The 23,452-nt window shown below is 47.7% G+C and overlaps 1 protein-coding gene across 2 annotated transcripts in view; it reads left to right on the forward strand.

Annotated features, from left to right (window-relative positions):
- The window catches only part of Megf8 (multiple EGF like domains 8), a 200,215-nt gene that overhangs the window by 133,497 nt on the left and 43,266 nt on the right, over nt 1-23,452 (forward strand). For both annotated transcript variants that reach the window (XM_077648185.1, XM_077648186.1), the window contains exons 28-30: nt 1,584-1,791; nt 16,350-16,564; nt 17,530-17,794. In XM_077648185.1, the coding sequence (XP_077504311.1) occupies nt 1,584-1,791; nt 16,350-16,564; nt 17,530-17,794 (688 nt within the window). The remainder of the gene's footprint in view (nt 1-1,583; nt 1,792-16,349; nt 16,565-17,529; nt 17,795-23,452) is intronic.

Raw genomic sequence — 23,452 nt, forward strand, 5'->3', positions numbered from 1 at the left:
CACTCGCTTGGAGCCAAAGCCGAACGTTGGCTTCGACCGGTTCTCATGACGTCGCAGTTGCAGTGCAGCAGGGGGTGAGCAGGAAAAGGAAGGAGACAGTCCTTTCTCCCCTAGATGTGGGCTGTTGCACTGGCATACATAGTTGTCCGCGAGTATAGCGTGAAATCGCAGGTGATTGGCAAGTGCCTCAATGAAAGGAGGTTAATCGCTACGTCATGACAATCAGTCTATGCCATTAGCCCTGTTTACATGAACCCAATAGCGTTGGGTCGATTCGGGGGTCGGGTTGAGCATGGTCAATCCAGCTCAACCACTGCGTGTTTATAAGAAGTCGATTTTAGCGATTCGAGACCGGTTCAGCTGTAGCGATACCAAGCATTGAGCAAGCAGTAGCAGCCTCCAAGATTGAGGCACGCCATCGCTGTATCGGAGGTGCGACGGCGCACGTGGAAAGCAAGTTGGCATTTATCCCCTTCCCTCTCAATAACCCCGCTTCTCGACCCAACAGCGTTTACAAGCACATCGGTTCAGGGTGAGTTGAGTCACCTGCCCCTTGCAGCGGAATTGACTGGACCCGACCCGTCGACTCCCGGCTCGGCGTGCGTACCAGTACCGGTTTTTAAACAACCATATAAGCGCCGCTATCGGCTCGAGGCCCTCCTATGAGGAATATTTGCAGCTTCATTCTTGACTTGTATCCACACCTGGGTCACTGCGCCCTTGCGCTGGGCAAGGAACAATGCTGTTCTCCCGCACTGTCCTGAATAGGGAGCCCCCATCCTGTGTTTTGGCACTAACACTGCCTTATTGTGTGGCTTCCGGGGGGGGAAGGGGGGGGGGGAGGAATTTTGGGTGTGGCCTTGCATTCCACTTCCTTTCCGAACCAAGAGCTCGAGCAAAAAGGAAATGCAGAAGTCCTTTCTGAATACAGCCCAAGCAAGAAAAAAGGAAAGAAAGAGCTCAGGTCCGTCCAAGTTCTGAGTAAAAACCTGCACGCACGAACACGGACAACCAAGAGGCTGGTGGTAGAGTGTAGTAGCGACAAAATATTCTGACGCCAGATGGAGCCACGTCGTGCTAGTTAAATTTGGCGTGAATTTCAAATCCCCGCAAAAAATACATACACAACTTTCAAAGCCTGTAAAACGCAAATACTACGCTCAGTATGAATGAAAATTGCGGCTTGACAATCAAGAAAGAATAAGGGAGGAAATGTTGCGGACGAAATTCTGATATTTGGCTTAGTTTTTTCACGAGATGTCATGAAAGACCGACATATCTAAAAGTGCAATTTTTCTGGATATTTACCTCTAATTTGTAAAAAAATGAAACTTAAAAAATAATATCTGCCTGCAACATTTCCTTCATTCATTAAAGAAGAAAACGCTGCCACAGACCTCTTGAAAATCGAGCCATTTTTAGACACACTACAGCTTCTGAAAGTTCCCATGTATTTCCTATGGACACTGTCAGTGGCGAACCTCTTAAGTTCCACAACACCACATGTTAGTGCATTTTGATGTCATTGGCAGGTTTTGTTTACTTTGATGCCAGTTGTACACTTCATTCTTCATCTTTTGCAGACGTGCGAGTGGTGCACGGGTTGCCGTAAGGGTCGCTGCTTCAGAGCTGGGGAGTCGTCTTGTGAGAAGCCTATTGGCTGTGATGGGCCTCGGCACCCACTTGTCTCAGACCCAGCTCAGTGCCCACTGCGTTCTTGCCTTGCATCCGAGTGCGAGAAGTGCCGAGACCTTGGCTCTTGCATGTGGACCCGGCAGGTGGTTCGCTCGAGTGAGTGCTTATTTTTATGGTTTATTCAGTCCTGTTTTGGGGGTCAGTGCATGGAGACTGAATTTTCAGACACTGAACAAGTTGCATGCAAGTGTTATTGTTCCTTGATTGCTTGCTAACATGCTGTTAAGGGTTGTTTGAACTGACCCCTGAAAATCCAAAAGAACATAATGCACCCTTTTACTTGCCATGTGTCGATAAGGCATTGTGTTCAGATTTAAGGCAAAGTAAGGTGGTGCTAACATGTTGCTCATAGCACTGTCATTGAGAACAGTGTTTGCTTAAACTTGCAATCCTTCTGTGCCAGACGTCTACGTAGCTCTTGTGATGTCATTCTGGCACTTGAACAAAAGGAAAATACACTAGACTCTCGATGATACCATTAGGTTGATACGAATTTGTAAAATTCTCTGTGTACAATGTGCAGAATTTCAGCTGTTCCGTACACACTCCTGGGCCGCTACAGTTGATACAAATGCATGAGCCGTGACCGCGCCCCCGGGCACTAAGCATTGCCTGCCCACGACCGGTGCCAAGGAACGCCAGTCACACAGTATGCACCATGAGCACTGAGTGGCGGCGCGTGCCTCGCACATTGCCGATGTCGTGAGTGGTGGCAGACGGTACTAAATAAATCCTGTCAGCTGTAAACAGATCTGCATAAATGAATTTCTCATGCTTCTGCATATGGATTTTGTTCATTTTGGATGATATGAATTTCAGATGATACGAATATTTTTCACACTCCCTTGAGATTTGTAGCATCGAGATTCTACTGTAGTATTAATTTTGTGGCAGTTATGAGCAGTTGTTGGCTGATCCAGCTGTCATTGGGCAGTTCAACAAAATTATTGGTTAAACCAACGGGGGAAAGCTGGAAGAATCTGGCTATATGATAGTTCTGCTGCATGTACTGTAGGAGTGACTTGTCAGGAGAGCTCAGGGCCCTAGCCTTGACTGTTGTCAACCTGAACCTCAGTATGAGAGGAACAAGTTCAAGGTTTTGCCATATCTGCACAGAATCTTGCTTAACCTTTGGAAGGTTGCATAGAAGCATTGTATAGAAGTAGTGTTTTCTGTGCCATGAAAACTGTCCGAGCATTGCATACTTGTATGTAGATCACATCACTGTGCTGGCTGGCAGACAAAACGCACAAGCTCATGCATCCCCTGCCACACCATTGTAGTATATACCAGATGCCCCTTAGCTGTGGTACAGTGTATGTCAGCCACACAGGCTGGTGTATTAATACCCATTTAAAATATCTCGCATAAACTCTGAAAACAACTTGACAGAGTGCATCTTTCAGTGCGTTCTCAGAAATCTGATCACCTCTCCGAGCTACACAGAGCTGTAATCATAGGCTGCAGCAACATAAAGCTAGAACTTGAAGTACTGGAAGCATCACTAATTCATTTTTGACGCAAGTGTGCAAGCATAGCATTTATAAGACTCCTGTGAAAAGAACTGAACCATCAATTATGAATCATCTAGCCTGCCTACAAGTTCAAAAGAACTGCACTTTATTTTCATGTACACTGTTTTATGTCGCATATGCTTTCTGTGTCTATGTTAACTGGTGAATCATGTGGCCTCGTGTTTTTGGTTTGTTTGTTGCTTTCATCTTGATTTGGTGACTAAGTAATGCTCGAACTGATGCTGGCTGCAACTGTGCAGGTGTACTTGTTCACTGGTAGCTAGGACTGTGCGAATATTGAAATTTTTTTAGTATGAATTTAATCCAGCTATGAATAAAAAATGCCTTCAGCTATCGAATCAAGTACCTGTTCACCATTAAAAAAAAGTTGCTGGAAACGATAAATATCCAACTGACTCAGTGCCATGCTAAAAAAATGTGGCATGCACAGAAATGTATACTGGTTGAATGGACAGCATAACAGTATGCAGCTCTTAATGTGGTCATGTAGAAATGAGTAATAAAGTGAACTCTATGAATTGATACATGACTGGCAACTAAAAATAATATGATGGGTAGTAAAACCTCATTATTCAGACTTTTAAGGCACAGAAGAAGTGCCAAAATCATGCAGAGTGGAGTGCAACTGGGTTTGGATGGCTGCTGAGGGCACGGCCGACAGCCACCGCAGTGAACTGGCCACAAAGCTCAGAAACGGAAAATATGCAGCTGGGCTATTTTTTGGCCTAGCAATAGGAGCCCTTCCTATCGTCTTCACACCTTCCATTACGTGCACTTCAGAGGTGCACTGGTTACAGTGCATCGGGCAGTAGGCAGGATTTTTACATGATCGCTTGCCCTGCTTTCATACGTCAACTCGCCCCTTTGGGATCTTCATTCAAAATTTTGTAATTGGGCTTTTCTGTGCATCACAGTTGACCAAGACAAGATGACGGAGCTCGCACTAGAAGATTTGTGAAGGTACAGGACAAGTGCCATGGGTGTGACCATTAAGTATGAAACACATTATGGAAAATTAAACAAAAAAATTAGGGGACCCTTAATTATTGCATGCTGAGAATGCGATAGCACGGAAGTCTGAAGTCCACTCAGCCTGCTTCTCCTCCTCCGTCATTGCTGCTCGTTGTATACACGAAGCCTGTGCAGCCGCCGACACTCCAGCTTCGGTGACATACTTCCAGTGTATGTCACCCACCAAGCCCTCTTCGCTTGGGGGGTTTTCTACTACAGTAGACATGGACTGCATTGATTCTGGCTCCATTGCAACCTGATGCGCGGAGCTCTCTAGACCTGCTTGCACACAACCAAGTGCACCTTCCAACTGACACCCAAGCCCCCCACTGCACTTGGCCATGTCACGTGACCAGCACACTTGCCAACTTGGCCATGTCACATCGTCATGAAGTCTAACACCCGTCAACCAATCAGTGCTTGGTCATGTCATGTGGTCTCATAATGTCGATACCCCATCAACCAATCAGCGAATTTTAAGACAGATGACGCCGAATGCTGCCGGGTTTTTTCTCCAATGAGACTTTTAATGGTATCTCATAAAAAGCGCATTCTTTCGTGTAGTGATTGTGTGAGGCAAGTATTCAGCTCAGCCATCTTGTTCTCATCGGGTGTGATATGTGGGAAAGGCCACTTGTGGAATAGGGGTCCCAATCTTTGTGCCTCTCAGAGTACGCGACAAGCAAGTGCTTAACGTTGCGATTGACTCGTTCCGTGGGTTTCGACTGAGTATGAGAGGTGATCGTTTTCTTGTGCTTAATGCCGAGTGCAGCGCACGAATCAACGAACACCTTCGCAGTGAAGTAGGACGCGTTGTTCGTTATCAGCTGCTCTGGGGAACCGAACCTGGTGAATAAGTCCATCAGCTTCTCCATGATCACTTGTGCCGTCAGGATTCGAAGGGGGAAAAGTTCAACCCACTTGCTGAATTGATCCGTGACCACCAGCAAGAACTTGTTCCTGCTCGGTGTCATAGGATATGGTCCCATGATGTCACACGCCGCGATTTGCCAGGGAGTCTGGCTGTTAATCGGGTGCATGAGGCCGGGTGGTCGTCCGCCTCGGGGCTTCACACTTTGGCACACATGGCACGAGCGGGCGTAGCGCATTACGTCCCTTTTCATGCCAAGCCAGGTAGCAAAGCGACACAACTTAGTGTAAGTCTTGGGGCCGCTTGCATGCCCAGCGATGCACGAGTCGTGAAAGTAGCATAACAGTGCTGCTCTCAATACTTGGGGTATCACCACCTTGAATGCCTCGTTTGTGTCGTTCTCGAAGGGGATATACCTCAGCAGGACACCGTCAGGATCCAGCAGATACAAATCCATCGCACTCACAGCACTACCAGCTGTTTTCGAGCGCTCCGCACTGACAGCAAAACCAGCTGTCTCTGTGTGTGTGGTGGCCCTGCCGCCCGGCTCCCGGAGCCCGTCGAACAACTTTCGACAAAACGGATCCTTCTGCTGAGCTTCAAGCAGCTCCTTTCTGCTGAACACGATCCCCACGGAACTCGCGTAGTCCACGTGGTTCACGCTCGCGCCCTGGATGAACGGTTGGTCCGCGTTCCTTACATGGGCTACGGCTCAGGTCTGTCCCTCACTCTCTCCGGCTGTCGGCCGGTCGGTCGCGTGACCTTCCTCGCACTGGCAGGCGCTCGCAAGAGTGCGTCAGCCACAGCGTTGTTTTTCTCTTTGCGGTAGCGCACGGTGAAGTCGTTACGCTGCAGCAACAGCGACCAACGCGCTAGGCGGCCGCTCGGCTCGCTGAGTCGTCTCAGCCAGGTGAGCGCCCTGTGATCCGTCTCGATCACAAATGCCACCCCATCGACATAGCAGTCGAACTTACGCAGGACAAAAACTATCGCGAGACATTCCTTCTCTGTCACCGAGTAGTTTCTCTCTGCCGGCGTCAACGAACGGCTCGCGAAAGCTACCGAACGGAGAACGCCTTCATGCTCCTGAAGCAACACTGCTCCTAAGCCCAGGTCGCTTGCGTCGGTTTGAATCACAAACTCCCTGTTTAGGTCGGGTAGCAGCAACTCAGCCGTGTCAGCGAGCACTTTGGTGAGGTTGCGCAGTGCATCCTCTTGCTCGTGACCCCAACTCGAGCGCTCGCCTTTCTTTAAAAGCTTTGTCAAAGGCACCTGCAGTGCTGCGCAATCTGGGATGAACTGGCGATAAAAGTTTGCCATTCCCAGGAAGTGTCTGAGACTGGCTATATCTGTGGGCGACGGAAGCTTAAGCAAAGCCTCAAGCTTATCATCGCACGGCAGAATGCAGCCTCGTTCGATCGTGAACCCCAACAGTGTTATTCGGGTCGCAGCGATCTGTGCCTTCTTCAGGTTCAAAGTGATTCCCGCGGACCTCAGCCTCTCTGGGACGTCCCTCAAGTGGCGCAGTTGTTCCTCGAACGTTTTCAAGTACACCACAATGTCGTCTAGGTACGCAAGCGCATGTTGTAACTTCGCATCTCCCAGAACACAGTCCATTAGGTGCTGATAAGTAGCGGGTGCTCCTACCAAGCCAAAAGACATTCTCTTGAATTGGAAAAGGCCTCTGTGACAAGTGAAAGCAGTTTTCTCCTTGTCCCGCTCATTCATTTCAACCTGAAAGTATCTGCGGCTAGCATCCAGCGTTGTGAAGTACTTCGCCCCACCTAGGTTGGACACTAGGGATGAAATGGTTGGCAGAGGGCACGTGTCTTTTCTCGTAACCTCATTCAGTTTGCGGTAGTCCACGCAAAGTCGATATGTATCGTCTTTCTTTGGAACCAAGACTACCGGGAAGCCCCAAGGGCTGTTAGACCTCTCAACAACGCCAGTGTCGATAAGTTCGTCTAAGGCGCTGTCCAGTGCTTTTCTCTTAGCCAAGCTAATTGGTCTAGGATTGCACTTCCAAGGCAATGCTTCACCCGTGTCTATTCTATGCCTGACTAGGGTAGTGAGGCCAGGGCGGTTAGTGAATGACGCGTTGTATTCGTAGAGGAGCGATGACAACCGTGCCTTCCCCCTATCCGTCACGCTGTTCACTTCCGACAACAAGGGGTGCGCTGACTTTCCCTGCGTGGCAGAGTAGTTTTCTACCGCGGCAACCGTCTCTCTGCCCTCTCTCTCAGCGGTGATGGTCCGCTCGCCTCCTGGTGTTCGGGCTGGCGGGGTGGATTTGTCACGATCTGCCGCGTTCGGAGTCTGAATTGTCTGTGACACCGCGGACGCTTTCGCAAAAGGCTTCAAGGCGCCTGACGTGCGCTCCCTGTAGCCTCCGCTGCTGATGTCTATCACAATACCTGTCGTGGCTAGGAAGTCTCGTCCAAGAATTACAGGAACGGATAAACAGCGAAGATGAACGAGGCGTTGTCGCCGCACGCGTCTTTCCCAGCGAACCGCTATCCTAGCTGCACTGCTTGATTGCGCTGTGCCGCTCGTGAAGGGAAAAGTGGTATCGCACGCTCTCAGCTGGATTTTGTTCTCACGGAGATGGTTTAACACCTCGTCGCCGAACAAAGAAGTGCTTGCTCCTGTATCTAGTAACTCGGTGCATTTCTTTCGAGCTATCGTTAGCTTAATGAACGGAGCTGACAGGTCAACAGAACTTCCTACGTGACATGCCAAAGGCGCTAGCAAACCGGGGTTTTCTGTGTACGCCGCGCGGGATCGAAGGTCGATCACCGGCGGCTTTGGCCGTTTCCCGACCGTGTTTGGTCACGGGCGGGAGGGCAGCCATACTCGCGAGCGAAGTGCCCCGGCTGGTCGCACCGGTAGCAACGGTTGCCCGGGCCCCAACGGGCTAGGCGCTGGTCGCCACGTTCCAGTCGGTCATCTCGAACTTGTGGCGCGGACGGTGGGGGCCACTCGTGCGGCCGCATGTCGGCCTCGCAATCTCGCCTCAGTTCGTTCCGCTCTGTGGCAGTGTGTGCTGTTCGCGACGCGTAGCTGAACGGGTCCAAAGCACGGTCAGATGACTCCCAACGCCTTGGGACACGCTAGTCAGCAAACCGTGCTGACGCTTCACCTCTGGATGGGCTGCGCGCTGAGCTGCCATTCCACGCGCAGCACGGCTCAAGTGACAGCGATGCGGGTGGGGGCTTCCGATACGCACGCGCAGAGAGGATGCCTCCCTGAATGCACTTCGCCTCAGCAGCCAGCTCATCCAAATCTCTGAATCTGACTCCTCTCAGGTAGGCCGTGAAAGTTGGGTGCGCTTGTCTCGTGACACGCTCAACTTTCTCCGTGTTCTTGGTGCAAGGGTCAGCGAGGCGATAAAGTTCGTCCATCGCTCGGACGTACTTTAACAGAGACTCGTCGGAGTGCTGGGTTCGGAGCTCCAGCTCTCTCCTCAAACGCCACTCATAGTTTGCGGGAAGGAATTTGTCGCGGAAACTTGCGCAAAACTCCTCCATTGTCCTTGCTCGGTTGCCGGCTAGTCGGTACCAGCGAGCCGCTTGCTCCGTCAAAGAAACAGGCACAACACGCGCGAGCATTTCGGCGTCTGCGATCCCTGTCGCTTGCTGATAATGCAGCAGACGGTCGAGGTACTCATTTGCTCCCGTAGTGTTGTGGTACCCCGTGTAGGTAGGCAAGTCTATCCTAACACGTGGTGACTGGGCCGGGGCTTGCAAATTGTTTTGCAAAATACCCGCTAGACTCTGCACAACCTGCATTGCGTTCTGCAAAAGCACCTCGGATGATTGTGGACTAACGCCCACGGAGTTGGGCGCAGCAGCTGATGGCGTCGAATGATGAGGCCTAGGTGCCTCATTGTTCGCGCCGCGGAGCGGCGAGGCGCCTGATGTGGAGCCCCCCATGCCAGGCCAAGTCCTGCCAACGCGTCAGGGGATGTCCCTCGGCTATTCCACGTGGAACGCCCAAGATTCACATATTCAAACCCTTCCAAAGTCGCGTCAAGTAGGGAGCCCTGGTTCTGTGCAGCTAGCTCTGACAGCATGAACAAAGACTGCAAGTCACTCCTGTCGGCTGTCATCCTTTGTTAGGGCGACGGTAGTCGTTCGCTCGAACAAAGGTCACTGCTCGATTGCCTCGTTCGCCCCACATTCGGGCGACAAGATATGGGGTCACTCTGCATCCAGCCGGCCAGGAAGGAGAGCTTCCGTGCCAGCTACACGCAGGTGTTATTCAACCCGTGGCGCAGAGTCGCAGCCATGGCAGGTCCGGACGAAATAGGCAATGGCAGGGCACTGTAGGAAATAGTTTATTATCCTAACGTGAGGTAAAGCACACTGCGGAAGAATGTTCTCTCCGTAAAATAGATGTAAAGCAGCTCACCAGGTCGTTGACGTCGTCTGGCGTTGGTGTTCAGGGGCCGGCGGGCAGCGAAGGGGGTCCCTTGGGGTACTTAGGTCAGGTCCGGCAGCGAGAGTCTCTTCCCGCCGTGCGTTCCCCCCTTTTATCCCCTCGGTCGTTGCCTCCCTAGCAGCAAATCATTGCCGTCAAGCTTAGGCATGCTACCCTCTCTGCAGAAGGCAACGCGCTGCCGTGACGTCACGTCAGTGTTGGGCGGAAATGAGCAGAGTTGCAGGGGTGCCTTCTCTCCACATTCCTGGTGGCCAGCGCGCCCGTGTAAGTCACGGTCGCTGCTGGCGCGGGGGACGAGGAGGGGATACCAGTGTATCCCACAGGGTGGAACTTCAGTAACCCCTCTGTATTTGATAGCACTTCACCAATAAATTCGCAGCTTTCAGTAGTAGTAATTGTGCCATCCAGTCCAGTCAACCTTTATTTTGTTCGCTTCGAAGTTTTCAAAATGCTATACCAACTGGTCTCACGGTCAACTTTGTGAGTATGTTAACTTATCAGTGTTATGACTTTTAGGATGCAACTTAAGTTTAAGTAGTCTTTGTAAACCTTGTTCAGGGTGTAAAAAAATGCAAAAAATTGTGTTTTACCTGAAAACAGAAGGGCCTTCTGTGTAATTAGTGCCCTGTATTTTATAGTGTTACATCTACTGGAATTCAGGAAGAGAAAAATCACTGATATTTTTATTGTTGTTCTAAAATACGGGAGAAATTGTTTTCTCTTTAACTCTTCATAAATTTTACTTTCTTGGTTTACTTTTGTTATTAAGAGAATTAGCTTCATAAGATTCCGCAATTCCACAAAGAAGCAGCGAAAGCTAGCCTTCATGGAGAAAATTTTTTGAACTCTTGTTTTTTTCCAAGAACGCTTTGTCACTTTTATTATCATCTGTACTCATTGCCTTTCTGTGCTTAGTCTAGACTTCCTGGGCCTCTGCATGCACCCTAACTGCAAAATTATTTTTTTGGTGTCCTAGCTGCACAGTGGCTCTAGAGGAGCACAGGCACGCAATGAATGACATTCACTACAATAATGCCAACCTGCATTCTGTTTTCTATCTCTTACCAGGGTCTCTTCAACCTGTTCTAGATGTTAGGCCATGTGTTTAGTAAAAAGGATTAAAAGGTGATTAAAGGATGGTACCAAGGGTTAGATCACCAACAATTAACAGTGGAGGCTATTCTGAAATGGTTTTGTGGTTGCTTCTAGATTCCACAGAGTAGCTCATTTGAGGTATTTCCAGTGGCAGAGTAGATTTTGGGAAGGTATTTTTCAGCTAGATGTCATGTTTAACTCTGTTTCTAAAACTCGCTCAAGGTGCAGTAATTGGGTAAAATCACATTTTTTTTAAACAAAGGGCCCTATATAACTGCAGTGCAACTTAGTCTTAACAAATTTGAATTCGACAAATTGCACTCATTTTTAAACATCTACAACTTTGTGAAAACTATCAGTCTTAATACATTCCTTTATTGAACTAGGCATTAGACGCATGTATGTGTCAAACACTGAGCACATATTGCCTCCTCCAAAATGCGACTTAGGTTCCCTTTGGTTCCTGGCTTTTGCATCATATATGCTGAGTGGGCGTTAACATTGCTGACAACGTCCATAGATGCTTGAGCCAGAGTGAGATCACATCTCCGTGACTTTGATTGTTACATGCAGCACCATCATGCCTGACCTCATCCTCTTTTGTAGTGCAAGTCACGTGGTCATGCACACACAAACTAACTTTGCCAGTGAGCACCACATGGTCACTGGAGACTCAAGAAAGTGATGTATGCTTTGAAGTATCTCAGAAAATTTATTTTTCTGTTTCAAAATGTGTGTATGGCAGTATTATTTTTGTTTGTCTGAACTGAGAGTAATTTTTTGTATTAGTGCCCCATGAAATTAGTATTCATATTTGACTTCACTCCTCCTTACTGGAGGCATGACGTCAGTGGTCGATTAATGATGAGCAGGGTGTCTACCAACCGGGAAAACCGTGAAAACTGGGAATTCTCAGGGAATTTTGATAATCTGGAAAAACTGAGGGAAACTCAGGGGATTTGTTCTTGTATCAGGGAAAATTAGCTGCAGTTCTACATAAAAGGAACTAAAGTCGGGATAATGCTGCCTCGTGTAAACAATGCAGACTGGCATTGCACGGATTGTCCAATGTGGCGTTACGCATCCTCTCCTCAGCGACTTCTGGCCTCCAACGTTGTGCTGTCAAGTGGAGCATCCCAGCAAAGCGGCAAAAAGCTTTGCGGCCCCAGCGGCGCTTCCAATTTCGAAACGCACTAAGCCGAAAGCGGACACTTTCCCGTGCTTCCCTGGCTCTGTGGCCGACGGCAGAGCGCGCGCACTTCCTACGGTTTACACATGCGCTGTTCGACGGCCAGTGGCCTTTCCTTGTTTTCCTGTGTTTCCGAGTGGACAGCTCCAACAAGGCGGCAGAAAACGTTGTGAGAACTTGCAATGGTCCCAAATGAACTCTTCCTCCCTGCGCATCTCCTTGGTGGAAGCGTCAATTTCTGTCGCAGGGGATGCACACACGTGTTACAGGCGGCGCAGCTTTGGGAGAAAGGGAAATAGTTTCGCGCCTTTTCGCGATCTGCCAACACTAGCAAAGCAACGAATTCTGTCTGTACTTAGCTGCGTCGTTTTGAACCGACTTAGTTTTAATGACTGCTGTGGTGCCGCAGGCAAGCTGTGTGCGACGTGTCAAGCATGACGGCCTTGAAGTGCACTTTCGTTCAAGACTGGGCTTATGCGAAACATTGCGAGTTTGCAGCCTGGATTAGGCCTGTTGAAAGTGACCCGAACAGAGCGTATTGTGCGCTATGCAGAAAGCAGTTTTCACTCAGCAGCATGGGAAGAATAGCAGTGACAAGTCACGCTGAAAGTAAGAAGCACCGACTGGCCATTACCGGAGCCGGGACACCCTCTGTAGCCTCATTTTTGACACGGCCGGCCACCGTTGTGACCAGTGCCAGGCCAGTGCCGTCAGTTTGTGTGCATCTTTCAAGTGCTTCAACTACTGCGGCGGACGTCCAACCCAATAGTACAGGAAAGGATATCTTTCAGCATGAGTCAGTGTCATAAATGCCGAAGTGATGTGGTGTCTCAGCGCTTTTATGACGCACACATCACTCCGTGCTGCCGCGGCATCGGCTTCTCTGTTCCCTTTGATGTTCCCATCATCAGCTACAGCCAAGAAAATTCAGCTTGGCAAAGACAAGGTAGGATATACTATTGTCTATGGCCTCGCACTTTTCTTCAAGGAGAACCTCATGTCGGAAGTAAGCCAAGCCTCCCACCTCGTCATGGCAGTTTGACGAATCGTTAAAGTTGCATAAAAAGAGCAAATGGACATGTTAGTTCACTTTTGGTCGGATGCAGAGCAGAGTGCTGCTTGACTTCATGCTTTCTGGGGCGCACGCGGGAGGAAGAATTGGTGTCCATTTTTAAAACTTCTACAGATGGGCTCTCCTGATCAGAAATTCTTCAGATCTCAATGGATGGGCCAAATGTAAATGCAAAATTTCTCAGTGAAATCAAACAAGCACTTTGTGAATCCAACGACAGCCGTTGTATCCTCGAAGTTGGTAGCTGCGGCCTTCATGTTGTGAACGGTGCTTTCAAAACCGGACGCGCGTCAACAGGTTGGCAACTCGTGGAATTTCTTTGTGCTTTGTACAACTTATTTAAATGTGTACCTGCCTGACGCGCTGAATAAGCACACATAACCGGGAGCGACATTTACCTTGTGAAGTTTTGCGCTGTGCAGTGACTTGAAAATGTTCGTGTAATTTCAAGAGCTGTTGAGATTCTGCCATACCTAAACGTGTACGTCGAGTCGTGTAGAAACGAGAACAACCGACCGACCAGCTCCAGTTGCTGTGTGGTCGAAACAGCCATTCGCGATCCTCTGCTGTCTGAAAAGCTAACCGTTATGCTTGGCATCGCAGAGGAACTGCAGCCATTCCTGACTCAGTTGCAGACCGATTCGCCTATGCTTCAATTTCTTGGCGCATAATTGCAGAACCTTCTACGATCACTAGTGAGTAGAATAGTAAAGAAAGAGGTAACAATGGCGGCGGACAGTCCGTTGAAGTTGATCAAGGTGGACATAGACCTTACTGGGAACGTAGTTGCGATGTCCAAGGTTGACCTTGGCTTTGCTACGAAGAATGCGCTCCGAAAGGTCCTGAAACTTTCAGATTCGGCTATCCTAGGGTTCAGAAGGGATTGCACCACTTTCGTAAAGAACTGCACCAAAAAGATCGTGGAGAGGTCACCTTTGAGGTTCAAGCTGGCGGGGGTATCGTCATCTCTGAATCCTGCGTGCGCGCTGATTCCTGATCTCGGGGAACGGCGTCTAAATGATGCACTTGATGTTTTAACGGAGCACCAATGGATGACAACAACAGAAGCTGACCGGGCGATGTGGTCCTACAAGCATGTATGCTCCCGAGCCTCGACGCAAGCGGCATTGAAAAATTTCAATAGGAGCACACATCGGTTGGATGCCCTTTGGGTAGGCATCTGTTAGAAAAAAGAACTGTTCACATTTGTGATGGTGATTCTGTCTCTTTCACACGGAAATGCATATGTTGAGCGGGGATTTTCTATTAACAAGGAATGCCTTGTTGAAAATCAGAAGTAGAAATCTTTGGTCGCCCAGCGAATCATGTATGACGCCGTAATGTCGGCAGGAGGAGTTGCCAACAGCTGACCAAGTGGATGCTTCAAATGGTCTGTGGGGCGAACGTACGGTGGAAAGAGGAGCTGGAGAGGATGAGAGCAGAAAGGGCCAATGCACAGAGGAAGGAACGGAAAAGGAAGCGTGCCACCGCTTCTGTGAAGGAGCTTGAGCTGAAAAAACAAAGTACTGGGTGATGCCGAGATGCAAGTGTCCCTCATCCAAAGGAAAATAAACTCTCTAAAGCAGTGAAATAATACTGAAGCATTGTGCACGAACTTGAGGTTGACTTTCCAGTGTTACTTGGAGGTTTGTCGCTCTTTCACTTCTACAAACTAAGGTTTCTATAATCGGCAGTTCATCTGAATAGACTTGCTGAGAGAGAATCGCACTTGTGACGCTAAAGTTCAGGTTCCACGCCATTGCGGTTACTCTCAGTAGATAGAAATATCTCACATTTGAAAATATTTGTTTCCTCATGCATCTTCCTTCTGGTTTTTATTTGAAAATGTTCAATTCGATTCGAAGTTTGTTTTAGCATTTTTTCGAAGATATTCGACTTGTTATGCATTTTGCTACTCTCCTCTTTTTTTAAAAATGAAATAAACACTACTTACAAAATGAACGGCTGCGCAAATCAGGACGCAGACAAGAAAGAGACACCACATGTGCACACTACCAACTGCTATTCAAATATTCTTACTATTCAAATAGGATTAAATCGTTGTTTTTATTATTTAACATGCTTACTGGAGAGTGATACCATCAGGCGGCTTTGTGACAGCTTGTTTTCACATATAACAAATACTGTGTCACTCAGGGAATTTTACAAATGCACTCAGGGAAAACCTGGAAAACTCGGGGAATTTGTAAACGTCAACTTGGTAGACACCCTGGATGAGGCAAGGCTGTGCTGGCAAAATGCAACAAGACAGCTCACGAAATGTACAGAAAAGTAGCAACCTGAGCTGCAGCGTGAGCAGGTTGATCCCTTCCGCGCAGTGTTTGAAGAGAAAACGCTGGTTGTGGAATGTGGCCACGAAGCACAGTGTTCACAACGACACGTAGCCCGCTTAGCCCTCACATGTCAGTTTTGCTGGTCTGCAAGCCCTATGATGGGCCCCAGCCATTTAAATGCTGTCACAAACCGCGAAGGTACGAAAATTAAACATTTAGGTGCTCTACACTCTATGCCGTATGATTGTCCGAGCTGACTTCAAGCCCAACGTTTTTGTCATACATTTTTTTTCTTGACCTCTGTGGGCCTAAGACACGCAGTTCTATATTCGAACTGACGAAATATGAGAACGATCAATGTGGTTGGCACAAAACAACTGCAGCAGCCTACACGGGTTGCAACTTTGCCCCTTCTGCTATCTTCTACAAGCTGGGCCACTTCTGTGCATGCTCGCATCTTATCATATCGATCTAAAACTAGAGGATCACTGCCGTTCAGGTTGACAGCCAGCTGTTGACTGCATCGTGGCTAACTGGCATGTCGCGTGGATGCTACACTTTTCTAACCTGCAGGCTCACGGCAGTGGCTCCCGATGGCTGTCAGAGCATTGATTTATGCAAGGCCTAGCATTACCACATGCAGGCTTTTGCGGCTTGCTGGCAGTCAGTTCTGTGAGGAAAGAGCAAGTTAACTCGTGACAAGTGCAATGTACTGCTGTTTGGGAACGTCGCGATATTTAATAGCGAGTTTAGATGAGCACGAAATTATTAATTTCTGAACGTTTAGGAGGTTTGAATAGTTTGAGCAGTGAAAGTAAGGTGGAAATCTAATCAAATAGCAAATACTATTAGAAAACTATTTGAAATTTCAAATATTCGCAGACCCCTAACAACCCCTCGTGAAAATATTGAGCTGTACGGTAAAAGAACATGTTGAAATCAAACTCTTTTGAAGAAAACCAGCTTGAAAAGGTTTCTATTACTGTCTTTTGCTTCCTTTATGTTCATTCCTTTCAGTTGATGGTAATGATTGCTATCCGGGAATCATTACCAGAGTGCACATTTCTACCTTCCTGGCTCACAGCATTGTCTCTGCTCTCTACTCTCTTGTAGTTCTTCTGAAACATGCTTTTGTGTCCTTGTGCAGGTGAGCTTGGCCACACGGTGAATGTCCGGCCTATCTTTGACTGGACTTGTGTGGGGCGTACACTGAAAGATGCCTCAAGCTTTCCTGTAGAGTCGAACCCGCCACGGCCCTGCCCCAAGCGCTGCAGCCAGCACACATCCTGCACTGAGTGCCTTGCCAGTGCTGGAGGTGAGGGTGGCTGGCATGAGTGCCGGTGGAGCTCTGCCCTGGCGGAGGTAGGTGTTTGTTTCTCAGTTGAAAAAATGTGACGTTCTTTCTGTGGTTCTCATTGTACATAAGCCTCATGGTAAAAAATAAATTATGAGAGGGTTCAGCAGCAAGGCCAGAAGGGCTAATTGAGAACTGGCGGTCACCATATGCTGAAGGTGTGGTTGAAGAAATGCGAAGAGCAGTGTGCACTCCAGAAGAAATGTATGGTTAATGGACAAAGCACTGCCTTACAATTGCTTTATACCATGGTAACAGCCCCATGGTAACCATGGAGCTTTCAAAAATGGGATGTTGAGAGCATCAGCTACAGCATGACTTTGGTATAGAAAGGGGCTAACTGGTAGTTTAGAAAGGGTTGTTCTGTAAGAGACAGTCAGATTTATTCAACAATAACTGTCAACTAGTGTACATTTGCATAAAACATTTTCCAGTCAAAGGGTGAAAAAGGGAAAAGCAAGAAAGCACAGGTTGATTGAATTGTTACACATCACGCACAGATAACACTTTGACACAAAGCTACCGTTACTGTACTTAACACATGCAGTCCACCAGTGAGCAAATCTCGCCGAAAATTTTACTGTTGACTTCACAAATGGATTTAGTAAGTTTATTTGCCTTTTGAGTAAGACTTTTTGGATTCCTCGAAAGGGGTGCAAGGGGGATGCACTTTCATACATGTAATTTTTTGTGTGGGCTTTACAATTGTATGAATATTCAGTCTTTTCCTACCCTTTTTTCTATTATTCACTGTTAACATGCTTCCTTTCGATAGAGACCGTAGTTGACCAATACACTGCTCTATGCCAGCCATGTACTGCTTAATTCTTGTTTTGCGCATGTCTCTTTGGATGCAATGAATGACAGTAGTAGGTGTGTAGCCCATAATAGTCCCTTTTAATATATATTTGTTTGGTATGCAAGACACCCTTGCACCATAATTTTTTATCACTATTCACATTTGTGTGTGCAGTGCATGACTCCTAGCTACGTGGGCCTGCGATGCGAGGGTGGAGCCTGTGGACAGGTTCTAGGTGGGTCTGTGTCTTCATGCGGCGTGCCATGCCATGTCCAAGGCCAAGCAGCTCACTGCCTTCGTGACCCACGATGTGGCTGGTGTGGCCTGCGGGCTCCTGGAGCCAATGGACGGGGCCTCTGCATGCGTGGGGGACACCGGGGGCCCACAGGTGGCTCCTGTGGACCAGCCTCTGTCTTCTTGCATGGCCATCCTCTCCCCAGTGAGTACCCTGGCCCTGCTTCTTTCATTCAGATATTGCTGGAATAACAAGCTGCTAAAGGAAATTGATTTCGCTGTCATTGCCTTGTCGTAGTACCTGAAAGTGGGCTTAGTATATCTCTTAAAAGGCAGAATTTTTTTCCAGGCTGCCCCGTGACGAATTAGTACTGAGCAGCTTTACATTGACTTGCCACAACTTGATCTTCATAGTGGTTAGAAAAACAGTGGTCATACTCTTTGATAGAGTGCAATAAAAATAATAGCTCACAACAGTGTTACTTTTATCAGGCATTGCTGTCTGTTATGTTTACCATATTTTCCAGTCTGTAATTACACCGGTGTAAGGTGTACTGGCTGGACTGGATTCGGCAGCAGTGCGTGTGCTTTGCACCTTTGCTGCGTTCAGTTCTGCTTTGGCCAGATGTGTGATTCTACCCATAAGATAACACCTTAAAAATAACTTTTTTTTCTTTTGCACATGTATTTCTTGCATTTATTCACACTTAATGAACCTGCCTTTTTTCCAGAAAAGTTGATGTTGATTTGGGTGAGGGTTCATTTCACAGGGAAAAAGAAGTTTCAACAGAATTCTTTGTAAGGCTCAAAATTTCATCATCATTCATCATCATCATTTCATTTCATTTCTAGTCCGTTTGCCCGCCCATCCGTTATCAATAAAAGCACACAGTTGAGAAGTTGCATCCTCGCATCACACGTATTTGTGTCGCCGGTGCTTAGCATCATTCTCTTTAAAAGGTGTTTGCTGTATCACAGTGCCGGCCTGTCACTGCAAGATTAAGAGAACATGCAGAGCAGCGGTCCTGAAGCTCTGGTGCTCGTTTTTTGCTCGACATTAAAAAAAAAAGCTAATTCTCAACGACAAAAGTGGGGGTGGGTTCATTACGAGAGTAAACACTGGTTACTAAGCACAGCAAAAGCCTTATGCATATATTACTGTCTTGTATAAGATGCACCAACAAAAAATTTTTCTTAAATGCAACATGTACACTAGAAACTATGGTACCTCTGTTCATGCTTCAAAATTGCTGACCTGTGTGGGGTTTAATGAGGAGATAAATACGTTCTCCCCACTCAATCGCGGCTGACACGGTTCAAAGCCGCCCGGACCCCGCCCCGTGATCACATACGCTACCGAGCGCACGCCAACCACGGCGGGCCTTTCTCGGAGGGAACAAAGGAACGACACATTGGCTGACACAAACAGGCATTTATTGCTACAGCAACAATAACACCAGCTAGCAACAAAGTACGCTAATGAATCAAGGCCGTCCGACTCACCAGCCCTTAAGGTTCCGAGCGAATGTTCGCCCACGCTAGGGCAAGGGATACTCCGCGGCCTGGGCGGGATGAGTACGGGAGCGGGTCTCCCCGTTGCTTCCTCGCCCCGCCGGCGAAGAGCGGAGCCGAGAGCGTCGCATCCGCTCACGCCGACGATCCCAGCCAAAGAACCCCATGCCCCCTCTCCCCCGCACGGGCTTCAGCAGTCTCCCGTGCAGCGATGCTGGCACCCTCCCTTGCCAGTTAATGTAACAGACAAGGGAATGCGTTCCTCCTCGAGGCGAGGCTGCTGCTGCACGGTGCCTCGCGGGAAAGCAAACACAAGGGGCTGCAGGGCTGGTCCCCACACCTGATGGCAAGTTTCAAAATGTGCCATTCAGTTTTAATGCCCTCTTGCCATTTTCTTCATTCATAAAATAGGCTCCATATTGTGCTTGCAAGTATTAGAGGAGTGCAGATCGATTAGGATGCTCGGTTTAGCAAATTCCAGTTCAGTCATCAAACTTTTGCTGGAGAGCTCTCACAGAATATTTATTGATGACTAATTCCTTTTCTCGTTCAGCATTGGTACTTACTGTGCAACCAATAACGCAGAACAGTGTCAAAATCTGTGAGCAGTGTGCAGATTTTCATGTCATTGTCATGTGCACAGACTTAAAGCAGAATGCCACACAGGCAAAAGTAAAAATCATAAGAGTTATTAATTGGAGACAGTTTCCTGTCATTGGCACTTGCAGCTTTGAATGAGTACGTAGCATATCTTGTTGCAGTAAAAATCATGATCACAGACACATTTAGTGTAGTGCAGTGGGCCCAGGAGCAGTAAATTGCCTGCAGAAAGCTCCAGCAGCTGAGTGACCTGGCTAATTCAAAAGCAGCATGCACGTATTGGGAGTCATTGCGACAAACAAAAGAAAAGAAAGGTATTGGCGAATACAGCTTTATTACTTGCTCATGACCTTCGCATACAAATGTTGAACGTAAACAAAATGGCAGTGAGTGCATGGCATTCAAGTGTGACTGCTGCTGGACCATCTGTTGTGGTGGTACAAAATCTGCTTTGGGCTTGCTCTCTCTTTATGAAACACATCCAACACGAATTTTGTATTTTCACGAGAAGGAGCAATAAGTGCAGGTGCTATGTCTCTTATCACCTGCACTCAGTATGACAAGGAGGATGCCAATGTTGTGATGATCTCTGCCTCACAGACCATCAGAGCATTGCCTCCATAGTCATTGTGAATGAGATAACAGCCTAGTGTTGACATACGATCATGATGAGCATGACAGCATCTGATAGCAGCTGCGAGTACTTTGCTCTTAACTGCACGCAGCCAAGCACTACTATGCTCATGATATACCGTACTCATTGCATAATTTCAGCACTTTTTTCTTGTAATTAAGGCTTCAGAAAGGAGGTGCACAATTATGCGAACATTTTCTGAACACGTCATAAAAAATGGTACAAAGGTTATAACGTGCAATATGTCTTCGTCAGACCCCACGTACATTATAATGCACGTTTGTCTTTTAAGGAATCCTTAAAAACGCATAACTCCCGCAGCCATAGTGCCATTAGTACTCACAGAGCACTCAACAAGTGTGAAGTGATAGGCACACTTTCAGCAACCTCCCAAGTTGATGGATTAATAATAATAATAATTGGTTTTTTGGGGAAAGGAAATGGCGCAGTATCTGTCTCATATATCGTTGGACACCTGAAGAGCCGTAAGGGAAGGGATAAGGGAGGGAGTGAAAGAAGAAAGTAAGAATGATGTGCCGTAGTGGAGGGCTCCGGAATAATTTCGACCACCTGGGGATCTTTAACGTGCACTGACATCTGCACTGACATCGCACAGCACACGGGCGCCTTAGCGTTTTTCCTCCATAAAAACGCAGCCGCCGCGGTCGGGTTCGAACCCGGGAACTCCGGATCAGTAGTCGAGCGCCCTAACCACTGAGCCACCGCGGCGGGTTTGATGGATTTGCCTAAACCAGATTTCAGCCCCCAGCAGCCAAACAGCTCTAAAGTCGCTCAAGCTTTTCCATGAGATTTCTTGTAATTTTGATTGAATTATGCATTTTGTCGTGCAAAGTTTTATGGCATATATTTAGTTAAATATATGCCATAAAACTTTGTTGAATGTTTATTTAGGCCCCGAGGCCCATAACAGAGAGCATGGAGAAAATTCATAATGTAAAAACTGTTGCACCTACGGCTGCCAGATTTTGTGTGTACATTCACGGGACCACTGAGATTGATATATGTACTTGGAACAATGCTGAAAGGCCGAACTTTTACTCGGGTCTGACAAGGATACAGTACTGTATATTGCTGCCTATACATAGATAGACCACCCCCCAATCTCTCACCCCTCGCTGGTAAAAAAAAAATAAGTTGACTCCAAACGTAAGACGCAAACCCCCTTCCCACCCCGCCCCATGTTATGTAGTTCCCTGCGGGATGGCATGATGGCACGTGCACAGCTCAAAGCAATAACCGCGCAACAGTACAATCGCGAAGCCAGCAATCTGAGGCAAAGGAGACAACAGGTGATAATGGCGCCCAAGCGTCCAGCCTGGCTGACTAGTGGAAAACCGAACAGCAAACAGTTCGGTAGTTTCGAATTTGGGCACACGCGCAACTGTTTGTCCTGTAAAACAATTGCCAGCGCGAGCAAGCCGGGTAAATGGCACAGAATTCGTGCCCTCGCCACTCGCACCTTTCGCAACTGTACACGGCAACACAGTCACGCAGATCTTCCCAAGCCTGCTTTGCATGCACCCGCGTATGTGCTGGTGGTCTGGCGCAGCAGAGAGCGCAGAATATGCGAGTAAAAGTTTTTCTTTTTTTCAAAAATCTGGGCAGAAAGTTTGGGTTGCACAAATTATGCGCGGGTACAAATTACGCGAGTAAATATGGTACATCTGGTCTTTGTCACGAGCTGTGCTGTTGAACTGCCACATTTCATGCCCCTCCCGAAACCCGAGGGGTCCGCGTGTCGGCTGTGCCTTACAGGAAGGAAGTGATCTTCAGTTAGCTGAAAGCTTAACTACAGGAATAGCAGTTAGGCTTTCAGATAACTGCTGTTCCTTCAGTTTACAGTATTCATTTTCAAACAAACCCATCTGAGTGGAGGCTACACGACAAGCCCTAACAAAATGGCTAAAGAAAGCAACAAGCTAACAGCATCAGCGTGTGGGCTGCTTTTTGATCCTCTGCACAAGGGCCCGTCTACTTGACTACTGCAGCCTCCTGGTCTGCAGAGGCATGTAAAATAGCGGAGTAATACATCAAAATCATAATCAGAATAAAATTTTTTCAGCATCACATGGTGCATATGCAATGCTGCGGGTGCAGGCAAAAAGCCTTCTAGAGGATTGACGAGACCTACACCCCACTAAGAAACGCACAGTTACGCTACTTAATCTGTTAATTTTCTCCTTTTTCTGAGTGTAACACAAGTCGATAGCCAGTTGTGTTGTCAGGCCTTACCTACCGAGAAAACTGGCCTGCCATAGTAGAATAATGGGCAGGATTACATGATCTAACTATAGAGTAGCTTTAAATGACTTAACTATGCTGTAGGAAGGCTGTATGCTTAGCTGGTATTCAGGAGGAGTTAGCATGCAGCATCTTTCTTAGCAGTGTACAGTAAAAAATTATTAATTTGAAGTCACTGGGATCGCAATAAATATTTTAACTGATTTTATGAATTAACTGAGCACAGCAAAAAAAAATGGGACCCAGGCAAAAAATATTGTTGCAGGAATGCGCTACCTATATTCGACAAACTTTGCGATTACCATATACTGCCACTTAAAAGTCTACACCCCAACTCGCAGCCCCCGCTGGCACACACACAAAAAAAAAAAAAGTTGACCTCAAATACAAGTCTATGCCCCCTCCCTCCCTCCTCCTGCATCATCCCGCCGCCGCACTTTGTTTTGTAGTTTCCCACGGGATGGAGTCACAGCGCGCGCTCAACACAAAGTAAGGAACGCTTAACGATGCAATCACAAGACCGCAGCTTGAAGCCAGTGGAGATCAAGAGTGGAAAAAAAGCGCTCCATCCTGTCTTCCATACTTGCATGTAGCCCAACTGATTATAGCTTTATAGTGGCAAGTCAAGCTGCAAACAGTCCTGTAGTTTCGGGTTCCAGCACGACACATGCCTCTGAGATTATCAGAAGTTAGCCCTCGCACTACCAATCCGCCTTTTTCATTTTCCTGTGCTGCCACCTCGCGTACAACGCTGGAAGCTCACTGGTAGGGTACTGCGCGCCCAACCCGGCCGGACTGAGTGCCGCTCCGGAGCACGTTTTGTTGGAATCTGTCGACGATGGCATGTCCTGGGCA

This window comes from Amblyomma americanum, chromosome 1 (assembly GCF_052857255.1).
Source record: "Amblyomma americanum isolate KBUSLIRL-KWMA chromosome 1, ASM5285725v1, whole genome shotgun sequence".
In the NCBI taxonomy this organism is placed as follows: domain Eukaryota; kingdom Metazoa; phylum Arthropoda; class Arachnida; order Ixodida; family Ixodidae; genus Amblyomma; species Amblyomma americanum.